The sequence below is a fragment of the Mastomys coucha genome, unplaced genomic scaffold, assembly GCF_008632895.1.
Source record: "Mastomys coucha isolate ucsf_1 unplaced genomic scaffold, UCSF_Mcou_1 pScaffold12, whole genome shotgun sequence".
NCBI classification, from domain to species: domain Eukaryota; kingdom Metazoa; phylum Chordata; class Mammalia; order Rodentia; family Muridae; genus Mastomys; species Mastomys coucha.
Window position 1 is genome coordinate 8082474 of NW_022196894.1, and position 12281 is coordinate 8094754.

At 44.9% G+C, this 12281-nt stretch overlaps 1 protein-coding gene across 1 annotated transcript in view; it reads left to right on the forward strand.

The window, feature by feature from the left end:
* Snx29 (sorting nexin 29) overlaps nt 1-12281 on the forward strand; it is a 460893-nt gene that overhangs the window by 198851 nt on the left and 249761 nt on the right. Inside the window, exon 14 of the mRNA XM_031364585.1 lies at nt 3755-3837. Coding sequence (XP_031220445.1) covers nt 3755-3837 — 83 coding nt within the window. The remainder of the gene's footprint in view (nt 1-3754; nt 3838-12281) is intronic.

Genomic DNA, 12281 nt, shown 5'->3' on the forward strand with positions numbered 1-12281 from the left:
CTGTGAAGAATTGTGTTGGAATTTTGATGGGGATTGCATTGAATCTGTAGATTGCCTTCGGTAAGATGACTTTTTTTTTTTTAAAAAAAAAAGATTTATTTATTATTATATGTAAGAACACTGTAGCTGCCTTCAGACACATCAGAACAGAGTGTCAGATCTCATTACAGGTGGTTGTAAGCCACCATGTGGCTGCTGGGATTCGAACTCAGGACCTTCTGATGAGCAGTCAGTACTCTTAACTGCTGAGCCATCTCTCCAGCCCCCTAAATGACCCTTTTACAGAAGTCACCTAAGCCCATTGGGAAGCATAGATACATTACGATTTGTAGCAGTAGTGAAATTACAGTTTTGATGTAGTGATGAAAATCATTTCATGGGTCAGGAGGCTAAGGCTCAGAGCTCATCTCAGTTATAATAGTCATTATATGGTCCAGTCATACACTGTGTTCACAGTAGGTATGTGGTTGCATTGACATACCCCTATGGTTATGTAAATTGTGACTACCAGGGAAAACTGAGCCAGGGTTGTGCAGGGCCTTTTGCAATTATCTTCTAATTTCCTGAAAATCTTTAACTGTTTCAAAATAAAAATGTAAAATAATAACTGCATTTGGTCATTTCTAGAAATGGGGTCAGTAGGCCTCTACACTAGGCCTTTGTCCTTTCCAAGAAAGTATGAGCACGTTCTCACATGAGACCTCTCACATCCCAGAGATGAAAATGTTCATTTCCCACCAGGGCAAAGCTGGCTGGGTTAAACTGGCATCTGCCAAAGATTTCTATCCAGTGAGTAGATATGTTCACATGGTGTCTCATCATTTGATGGAAAGGATTTCTATTAAAATTCTGTATATTATATTAGGTGTGATTTTTAGATGGAAGCTTAACATATTGTTAAACAAATGATTCAGCAGCCACCTGAAACACTTTAGTGCTAGCCAGAGATGGGATGAGTAGGGAGTCTGATGGTTGGCCTGTGTGGGAGGCAGGTGGGATGAGAGCCAGAGGCCCAACACCGAGACTGTATCTGCCTGCTCAGTCATCTGTTTGAGCCGTCCACCCTGCCCTATGAAGGTAGTCTTGGGATAGCAAGTGTTAGCTTTCTCTTTTGTTTTCTTTTTTTTAAGTTTTTATTAGATATTTTCTTTATTTACATGTAAATTTCTCCTTTCCCAGTTTCCCCTCTAAAAAACAAAGAAACAAACAAAAACAACAAAAACAAACCTCTGTTGCCTCCCCCTCCCCATGCCTGCCACCCCACCCTCTCTCACTTATTGGCCCTGGCATTCCCCTACACTGGGGCACAGAACCTTCACAGGGCCGAGGTCCTCTCCTCCTATTGATGATCGAATTTGCAATCCTCCACTATACATGTGCTGCCAGAACAATCAGACTCCTCCATGTGCAGTTCTTGGTTAGCTTTTTCTTATATAGACATGTGCATATTGCTTTCTTCTCCTAGTCTGAAGACAATATGTGATGCCATGCAGTAATGGGTGAGAGTGAGTTGTGTGATGAGGCTGTGGTTACAGAGCCTTATTAAGCATACAGTGCAGTTGGTACACATCAGGGCTAGTTCTCCTTACCCACCTTCTCAGAGCTTGTTGTTTGGTTTCAGACAATTGCTATCACTACTTCAGTGGGAGTAAATGCAGTCGCCGTGGACGGATCCCCGGCAGTCTGTCACAGGGTAGTGGGAGGGCTTATTTGTGATTTCCTTTATCAAAGCTTCTGAGATTTGGGCAAAGTTGTCAGGTGATTCTTGAGTGTCTGATGCTTTGCACATTTGAGTCTGATGTTCTGTTTCCCCAAACTGACTGCAAAGAACAGTACAAAGGAGGTGCTGTCTTTATAGACTGCATTGTAGTATAGGGCACTAGAAACAAACAGGCAATCTCAGGTTTTACAGCTAAGTAGGTGTGTGACATTGCACTAAGGAATGCTATTTCCATCTGTCAATAGCCTGAGTTAGTGTTTCCTGTGCTACAGCTAAAGAAAATAGTGTGGTTGAGAAAAGTGTGCAATATGGTCCTACACTGTACACTGGACTCTGCAGGAGTATGTGTGGTCAGCAGTGCATGCTGTAGGGCATGGCAGTGTGCACTGGACTCTGCAGGAGTGTGTGTGGTCAGTGATGCGTGCTGTAGAGCATGGCAGTGTGCACTGGACTCTGTAGGAGTGTGTGTGGTCAGCAGTGCATGCTGTAGGGCATGGCAGTGTGCACTAGCTTTGCTGTTGATTTCTGGAGGATGTAGAGATGAAGCAGATGACAAGGAATGTGATTTTACATCCAGGCCAAAATGTTAGAGAAATGTACTAGGCATTGTCTTCTAAGGCGCCCTCACCTGCACATGCCTGTGTATGTGTATGACAGGGTGGAGAGGAGTACAACACCAATGGCTTCATTGCAACATGGTGGCTTTTCAGCTAATTTCTCTTCTTAAATATGTTCTAATTGTTGGAATATTTTGAAATGAATCTTTTTATTTGTCTAATCATAGAATAAATCTTAGCTTGAGCCTTTTTTTATTTATGTGAATAAATAAAAATAAATCTACTTTGTAGATGGGGAAACTGAGACACCAGAAAGAACCAGTGACCAAATCCATCCCCAAACCCACAAAGGACAACAGACACTGGGATACAGCCACAAGCCACCTCCCAAGTCCATTCTATTTATTTTTAAATTTTATTTATGTGAATAAATAAATGTATTTATTTATGTGAAGCAGTGTGTTTAATGAAACACTGAAGACCTGGGGTGGGAAGAGAGTGGCAGAACTAGAATGTGGACAAGGGGCCTTTTATGCTACAGCTGCTGAGACTAAATCTCAGTCTCCAGAGAGATGCGGGCAAGTCTTTCTTGGGGACAGAGAGAGCTAGGGTTTCTTGGTGATCCTGACCATGTGATTGTGTTCAGAGACATTATCTATATAACTCCTCTCTTATTCAGCTGCGAAATTATGACAGATTCATTGTGAATTTTTCACAAATGATAAACAGATGAGTGTGCATGTGTGTGATTCAGTGAGCTTCTGTGGGTCAAAGCTGGTGATGGGTAGAATGGATGGATGCATGCATGCGTGCACATGTGACACGCTCAAGGTCAAAGCAATGTGATGGGTAGTAATGAAATGTCTGTTTCTTCTCCTGGAACCTCATGTCACATGATGAGCCAGTGAACCTGGGGAATGGACTTGGGAGGTGGCTTGTGGCTGTATCCCAGTGTCTGTTGTCCTTTGTGGGCTTGGGGATGGATTTGGTCACTGGTTCTTTCTGGTGTCCCAGTTTCCCCATCTACAAAGTAGTAGCTGTGCTAATTTCAGGGATGAATGTATAAGCACATAGCACAAGGCCAGCTATGTAGTACACAGGAGTCACCCCAGGTGAACTGTGTTTGCAGTGTGTGTCTCTGTCAGTGGAAAAATATTACCAAGTGCCTGACCCTCAGGAGGCACCTGGCAGGCAGGTGGATTCCCATAGCATGTGCTTACACTCCAAGTCTGTAGGTACAGGAACATTCCAAAACTAAAGATCCAGAATGTTTCAGAAAGTTCCACAATGGATTCAGAAGTATGCCCTTTATATAGTCATTTTCAGTGTTGATCTGTGAAAAATGATAGCACATTAAGATTTATAAGATACAAATTGTGTGATTTTTTTTTTCACACAGATTCCCTCCTCTGCTTAGGGTGGAAATTTTTAGTTTTTAAATTTATTTATTTATTTTTAAACATTCTTATACCTGCAGAGAAAACGAGGTGCTCAAAGTCCAGCTGAAGAAATATGTAGGAGCTGTCCAGATGCTGAAAAGAGAAGGTCAAACAGCTGAAGGTGAGGTGGAGATGAGCCCATGGTGGGAGGGACTGGCTATTCCATGGGCAGGCTCAGAGTGTACATATTCTATCTGACTTAATAGAAACTGGTGCTGGCGGCATTCCAGTCAGACAGAAAATTTTGCTATATATTCTTGCTGAGTGAAAACTAAGCCTCATGGCTTAGTAACAGTTGTATGATGTGGGCACTTATGGACTTTAGGTCTAGAATATTGTGAGCCTGTGGGATGGTTGATTGACATGAGGCCAGGGGTGTAAGCAGCAGAATTCGCACAGCTGAGAACTCAGTCCACCCTGGACTCAGACTTGCCGGGATGTCATCCCAGCTCTCTTGTAGTTTCTTAATCTCTCTATATCTCAGTTTTCTCATCTGTAAAAGGGGATAGTTGGTAGCAGGCACCATATGGATTAGCACAGGATAGGTACTGGGTAATGTTTGGCTGTTACTATTATTTGTTGTTTTAATTTAGACAATTTTATGCATATGTGCTGTAAGACCCCTGACTCACAGTCAGTGGTGCTTACTACAAGAACCCGAGTGAGACACCAAGACACAGAATGATGCAAAAGCAAGAGGTTTATTTTCAAGCACTTCAGGGTCAACCACCCTCAATCAGTCCCTCGAGGCGAGTGATGAGAAGGCGACCCCCTCCCCCCCAATGGCTATTGCAAGCAGGTTTTATACGTTTTAGGGGCACAGGTTACATCAGCAAGGTTACAGTTCAAACTTATTGGCTAAGCAGATTGTCCTTTAAATCTATTGGCTAGCAAAAATGACATGCATTTGAACTCTACCTGGGACTTTCCAGAGGGTCAGGTGACTATCAGTACATTCTGAGAATTTTTTACTCAAGAATGTTCCTGTGGGTGGAGAATGGAACTTGGCCTAGCCTTGACCCAAGGTGGGTAGGTGTAAGGCTGGCCAAAGCCCCTAGGGCCCTTCAGTGCTATGTGTTGGGATCATATTCACCCTTGCCCCCTCTCTTAATCACTCCCCTCTCTTACCCACATCACTTCCTGATAACTTCTTTCTTCCCAGCTTGTACCCTTCTCTGTTTATGGGCCTACAGAATATGCATATGGGTATGCAACCTCTGTGGTGTTCCTCAGGAGCTGCCCACTTTATTATTAGAGGCATGGTATCTCCCTGAACCTGGGACTCACCAATTGGCCAGCCTGGATGGCTTGTGGGCTCCAGAGATCCATTTGTCTCCTCCTCCTCGGCATTGGAATGACAAGCATATGTCATGGCACCAGCTTTTTCACAAGATGCTGTGGACTGAACTCAGGTCCTCAGGTGTGCATGGCAAACCCTTTACCAACTGCACCATTTCCCCAACCACTGGGCTTGTTTTTGATTTAAAAATCAGTACTATGAGATGTACTTCTGAATCAGGATTTTGGGAGCACTTCTCTTCAAATGCATAAGCAGAGTCCATAGTGTGGAGATTGGAGCTGAAGTTCCTTTTCTCAAGATACAGCCTGAGTACTCTGAAGCAGCATCTTTTCATGCTCTCCTCTGTGTAATAAGACACACTGCCTAGACCATGCTCTCCTACTGTGTAGTTTACCTGGGTGTCTTCACACACTGCAGGGCGTACAGGGATGAGCTCAGTACCGAGCAACACCCTTTGCCCTGTTGTTGCTTATGGAGTCCTGTGAGCCTCGCCTCTTCATCACAAGCATCAAAAGAACATCAGCCATGTGCCAGCACCTGAGACAGGCTTACACCATAACCTAGACTGTAACCCTAACACTCAAAGCTGGGGCAAAAGGTTTGTTAGTTCAAAGCTATCCTGAGCTGCATAGTGAGACCCTGTTCCCTGCCCCCAACTGTTTTTCCAGATTTGGTCATTACAAAATGCACTGTGTAGGTACATATTGAATAGTCACATGGTACTCTATAACTGTATAATAATGTGTTTGTTTAAAAAAATATCTGTAAAAGGCAGTGCTTTCCAAAGTTGCACAGCAGCATTCTTCCTAAGCTCCTATCTTCCTTCTAACTAATTAGGATGGTCTCCTCAGCCCCGGTAGTCCTCACTTCTTCACTGGATGGAGATCCAGACTTGTCCAGTCTGGACCCTGATGCCTGCAGGCTTATAGGAGTTGGAGTCCCCTCATTGAGAGCCTGGAGGATGGGGTAGTTTGCCTATCTAATCCATGATGTCCCTTGGCTTCTGGTATAAGGGAAGGACACACCAGAGTTTGTTCCTGAGTTCTAGGAGGAAACAGAATACATTTTAATAGCATAAGCAAGTTTAGTTACAAGCAAAGTATCTTTTTATCTGTGGCAAAACTAACCAATGCACATTTGAGCTCATCAGAGGGAAGAGACTGAAAATATTTTCAGCCCCAGGTGCCCTTGCACTTGACAACAGTCTCAAGGGCTGACTGCAACCGTTATCTTTATCTTTATAATCTTGCTTTGGAAAATGCCTTCAGGATTAAAATGTACATAATACAAAATTAGCAATTACAATTTCAACAACCTTTAAATTTACAGGTACAAATCAAATCCTCTCCTGTTTGAAAGACTTTGGCTCCTGTTGTAGTTGTGAATGGGGATGGGTGTTCTCCACTGACCTGCATTTCCTAGCCAGGCTGGGAGCTTGCTTTGGCTCTTACTATGGAGGTCACTTTTGTAATCTTCCTGCAGCTTTGACGGGAGAGCCACTGTACCCCCTAGGGACCAGCTTGGCAATTAAGCATGCAATGTAACTCCTCTGGACATTAGACCAACTCTGTTCATGAGTTGGGATTTCTTCTATTCTCCAGGGAACCAAGATCAGACAGTTGCATGTAGGACTAGAGAGCAGAAGTTGTCAGAGGAGGGAGAAATGCTCAGTGAGGAAAGTGTCTTGTAAGCTCTGCACTTGGTCCCTAGAACCTAACTTACCAAGCTGGTTGTGATGGTGCATACTTGAAATCCCAACCCTGGAAAGGTGCACGGCAGGGTTGGGGATCCCTCCAGCTCCAGAGGCAGCCGGACTAGTTAACTTGTTAATCTCTAGGGTGGTGAAATGGTTTTGGCCTGAGAATACCTAGAGGAGGCCTTAAGCCACATGTGGTTTGGCCACTTCTCTGACACTGCAGAAGGTCGGTGCTCCTGTCATTCTATGCACGCGTAGAAACCAAAATCCCACAGGTAGATGTGTGCCAGGCTACGCACACAGTCAGAGTTCTGAAAGGATACAGACTGTGTGCATGTGCAGGAGTTTATTTTAGAAAACTGGCTTGTGTGACTATGGCCATCCATTGACTTTATCATCTACAAGGCATCCAGCAGGCTAGAGACCTGGGAAGAGTTAATGTCACATCTTGACTCTTCCATCTTAAGGCCATCACTTAGGTGAAACCTAGCCACATTATACAGACAGATTCATAGTTGGTGCTTGGATTAATTAACATTTGATCAAATATCTGCATACCTACCATGTTTAGTCATATTGTCAGACACTAGGTTGGACATGAAACTAACCATTATTGCCCCCTATCCACAAAGTAGAGGTCAAGATTCCTGCTCGAAGCCAGGCAGTGGTGGCACATGCTTTAATCCCAGCACTCAGGAGGCAGAGGCAGGTGGATCTCTGAATTTGAGGCCAGCTTGAGTTCTAGGACAGCCAGGACTACATAGAGAAATCCTGTCTTGAAAAACAAAACAAAAAAGATTTCTGCTTACACCTACTAGGTCCAACATGTTTTCCTTTCCTTCATGTTTGATCTTCTAGGTGGTTGTTTGATTATGAGATACATGGGTCCCCAGCCTGGGTGCCCGGTGCTGAGCTCACTGAAGTGCTGGTTGGATTCACAGGCTCTGTCTTTGGGCAGCTATCTCACTGGTCCATATTACCATTTCACTTTATTCTGAGGAAAAAAAAAAAATACACGTTTGGGGGAGGACATCTTTCTGGATAGCCAGAACCAGTCATATGCTGTCTCTACAGACAAAAACCAGGGTAAGTGACCTCTTAGATCTGACTTCAGACCCTTTAGCTCACCCACTTCTTAGTAGTGGTTTTGTGGATAGACATGCTTCTGTGGGTGATGGAAAGTGCAGAGTAGGCATGCCCTTTTTCCCTCTCTTTCCTGAGAACTTTTCCTTGGTAAAGAGATGTCACTGCCTGAGGAGGGAGCCTGGAGAAATGATTCTTGAAGGGTAAGGCAGGGCTGTAGGTTCAATCTCAGCATTGTTTGCCTTTAATGGCTCTTGCTGGAAGTGGTTTCAGAGCTTCTGATGTTCATTTTGGGGCTGAAGGTAATAACAGTGACTTTCTGGACTCTGTGTTCTGTGTGCTTGGGACAAGCAATGAAAGCAATAACAAGTGATGACACATGTCAAATAGTAGGCAATTTTCATTTTAAGTTGGTTTAGGGATGATTTGAAGCTCCAAGTTGAGGAGGGTCAGGTGAATTAGCAGACATCTGTCAAATAGTTTCTGAAAAATGAGGGATTATGGTAATAATTGTCTAGTGAACCTCTCTGAAAGCATTGCAGTCATTAACTAGATAAAGTAGTGTCCTGTACACATACCCTGGGAAGTGCTCACTCGTGTACACTCTCTCTCTCTCTCTCTCTCTCTCTCTCTCTCTCTCTCTCTCTCTTTCTCTCTCTCTCTCTCTTTCTCTCTCTCTCTCTCTCTGTCTCTCTCTCTCTCTCTCTCTCTCTCTCTCTCTCTCTCTCTCTCTCTCTCTCTCTCTCTCTCTCTCTCTCTCTCTCTCTCATACACACACACACATACACAGTGTTAATATATTGCAGTTGCCCATGCTGACTGTGAATCTGGACTCTTGTTCTGATTCTTTTGCCTTAGCCTCCAAGTGGCAGGGACTACATCCACCCAAAGGGTAGAAATGTGTGTGCAGGTTCATGTGTGTGTATATCCTGTACTATTTTTAAAACTTATATTATTACTTTGTGTGTGCATGTGCCATGACACATGTGGAAGGTAGAGCACAGTCTGTGGAGTCACGTCTCCTTCTTCCATCTTTATGTGGTTCCAGGATTGAACTCAGGTTGTAGAGTCAGGTCTCCTCCTTCCATCTTAGTGTGGTTTCAGGGTTGATCTCAGGTTTCCAGGCTTGCTTGGCAAGTGTCCTTACCTGCTGAGCCATACTACCTGCATTCACCTCAGTTTTTGAGAAATGCTTTCTCACTGAACATGGAACTGGTTTGGTTAGACTGGCTGCTTAGCAGGCCTTCGGGATCTTCATGCCTTGGCCCCCCAGTGCTGGAATTATAGGTGTGTTTCCACGCTCAACTGTTTGAAGAGTGCACTTTACTAAGTTCTGTTCTTAGACTTTATGTTTTTAAGGGTTGATTTTTTTAAAATCAAATTTATTGGAGACGCCTAGGGAGAAGTACAGCTAATAGTCCGTCTTCCCCTCTGGGTATAAACACATTTTCCATACGTATTTCAGATTTTATAAAAAAAGGATTTGTTAGTTAGATTTATGTTGCTCCAATGAAACCCTGACCAATAGCACCTTGGGGAAGAAAAAATGGTTGATTTGGCTTTTACTTTCTTGTCTTGTGATTCTCTACCTGGGTGAAGCCGGAGTAGGAAGTGGAAGCAGAAACCTTGAGCAGGAGATGTGTGAGACTATAAACAGTGCTACCTCCTGTCTCACTGTACATGGCTCACTCAGGCCACTTTCTCATACAGCTGTGACTATCTGCTGTGGGGGCTGGGCCTTCCACCTACTGTGGGGGGCTGGGCCTCCCATCTGCTGCAGAGGTGAGGGGGGCTGGGCCTCCCACCTGCTGCAGGGGTGAGGGGGGCTCGGCCTCCCGCATCAGTCATCGAGGAAAAGCCAGGCTGGCAGTGGTGGTTCTTTTATCCCAGCACTTGGGAGACTGAGGCACAAAGATCTGTGTGTTTAAGACTAGCCTGGTCTACAGATGAATTCCAGGACAGCCAGGGCTACACAGAGAAACCCTGTCTCAAATGCTCCCTTCCGCCCCTGCCACCTGCCAAAAAGCAGAAAACACCCCACAGACCTATGGGCAGTTTAGTGGAGGCAGCTCTTCTGTTGAGGACCCATCTTCAGAGGTGACTCTCATTTGTGTCAAGTTGTTAAACTAACGGGATTCAACATGTAATTGAGAGTGCCTTATGGGTTGTCCCTGCAGATGTGCCAGGCTAACTCTGGCCCACCTTAGATGCTCTGTATCTTTGTTAAACCAGAGCGACATGAGGTGGGAGCAACTCTTACAGCAACATACTGGTGAGAGCACAGGGCTGAGCCACTGGAGGGCTCAGAAACAAAGGGACAGATTCTGCTAGAGAAGGAAGGGGTACATGGCAGCAGGCCCTCAGCTGACTGCAGTGGGCATGTACAGGGGACCAAGGCAGCTCAGCATTTGTGTCTGGAGGTTAGATGCTTTTTGGGAGGGTGGTGTGGAGGTAGTATCTTGATCTCATTGTCACAGCATGGATGTCATTGACTGAGGGATACCATGTTGGGTTGGGCGAGGCTTGGCTATATTAGAAGGAAAACCCAAACAATAGTAACTCCCACAGTTTTCTCTTGCATGAGATGTCTGAAAGTAGCTTGGGCTGGTGTGGGTGGTTTCTGGCCACAAGCTCTCAAGCTGCATCTCTTCTTACTCTTTACAGTTGCCTCATGTCCCTGTAAGACAGCTGTTGCTCTGCCACCACAGAGGGTGCTTTTGAGCTCAGGGATAATGAGCTTCCTTTAAGGAGCATTCAGACCCTTTCTCCACAGTTTCTTCTTGAAGCTGTTTGGCTGAGAAATGTGCCACCAGGAGGAGTGATTCCTGGTGGCAGCAGTCCCTGCTTCTGGTGGATTTGGGGGTCTGATAGATGTTACCTGTGAGGGGTGGGCCTAGCTCCAAGCCACTCTTTGTGCCATCCCATTTGTGAGAAGTTTCAGCATACGCCCAGGGTCATAGTTGCTCAGGAAGCCAGCTCCCAGTTCCAGAAGCAACACATGTGCCCTGGTGGTCTGGTGATCTCCGGGAGTGTAGTGGTTTATTTGCTGACCTTATTTTAGCCCCAGCTCCCAGATCATAGCAGAAACAGTTGCGTGGAAATAGCCAGGATCCTTTGGCTTTTCTTCTTTTCGTTGTCTGTAAGAAACAGACAGCCTTGTTCAGCCTGTTCATCCCCCTCCATAGCTGCCAGTGTGACTGCGGTCTGCTGCTTGTTGGTCAGCCTGTTGTCTGGTGGCAGATCTTCTCCTTTTTGGAGGTTGACAAGTGGCTTGTTTTGTTAAATGTCTCTTTGGTTTGAAAACACCACTCTGCTTTAGTTTCTAATTATACCTTTTCTAAGGCAGCTGGTCATTTTGGCTTTGCTTGTGTGTGCAGAGCCTGCACCTCAGCACAGAGTGACTTGTCTAAGTGCTTTCCTTGGAATGAATGGAAGCCATTCCTGAAACAACTCAGGGATTCACAGGCTGGGTTACTTCCTCAGCTTGTGCTCTCATTCTTGTGCCTTGCACTCTCTTAGGCCACATCTCATCCTCTTTTCCCTAGAACTTTCCTACTGTCTGGCACCCCTGTACTTCAGACAGAGGGCCCAGCCCCACAGACCCTCCTGCTTTGTCTTTTGTCATTTTCCCAGTTTTTCACTCTTAGAAGTTTAGTCATGCTGTCCAGTTGGAACATATTTTTTTAAAAAAATTATGTGTGTGTGCCTGTGTGTATATATGTTTATCACATGTGTGCATGCATCCATGATGGTCAGAAGAGAGCATCACCCCCTTTCTTCCCTTTTGCTTATTATAAAAGGTAAGCAAATAGGAAGGGGTGGCTGCTGAGGCAGGAATGGAGGCAATGCGCTATTTACACTGCTTCTTGCTGTCTGGGAGTATCAACATCTTTGAGCACCCAAGAAAGCTGAGGTGATGGCCATGTCCAGGAAGAACAGGCTGTTTCACTTGATGTCCAGGCACTGTGGGACCTCTGGGGCTAGGGACATGGCCGTAGATGCCAGTCTGAACCATTTGGGGCTAGCCACTTTGAAGCTGTCCAGGGTACAGATTTTGAAGGAGTACCTGGAGCTAGCAGGTTGCTAGAACAGTTATTATATTGGGGGCAGAAGGTAAAGTTAAGGAGTTTAGGGGGAAATTTTTTTCTTAGATGTATATTTGAAACTTTTAGGCCCATGGTCCTGATAGTTGAGAGAAGGGAGTCTTAAGATCAAGGAAAGTAGAAGAGATCTCACCCTTAGGGATAACCAGAAAAGGCAGGTGGGGAAACAGGCTGTTGATGGACAGTACTTACCTGGAGTCTTTTTGACCCATGAGAGGTGGATTCAAGTCCATTCCCTGAGGCTTACAAGAATCTCTGAGTTTACAAAAAGAGGTAAGCTTTAGATATATCAGCATCACCACTCTTTGTCACCTGTACTGAAATCCACGTTGTAGAAAATGCAGTAGACTCACACCTTTGAGTCATAGTAGAAGCTTGGGGAC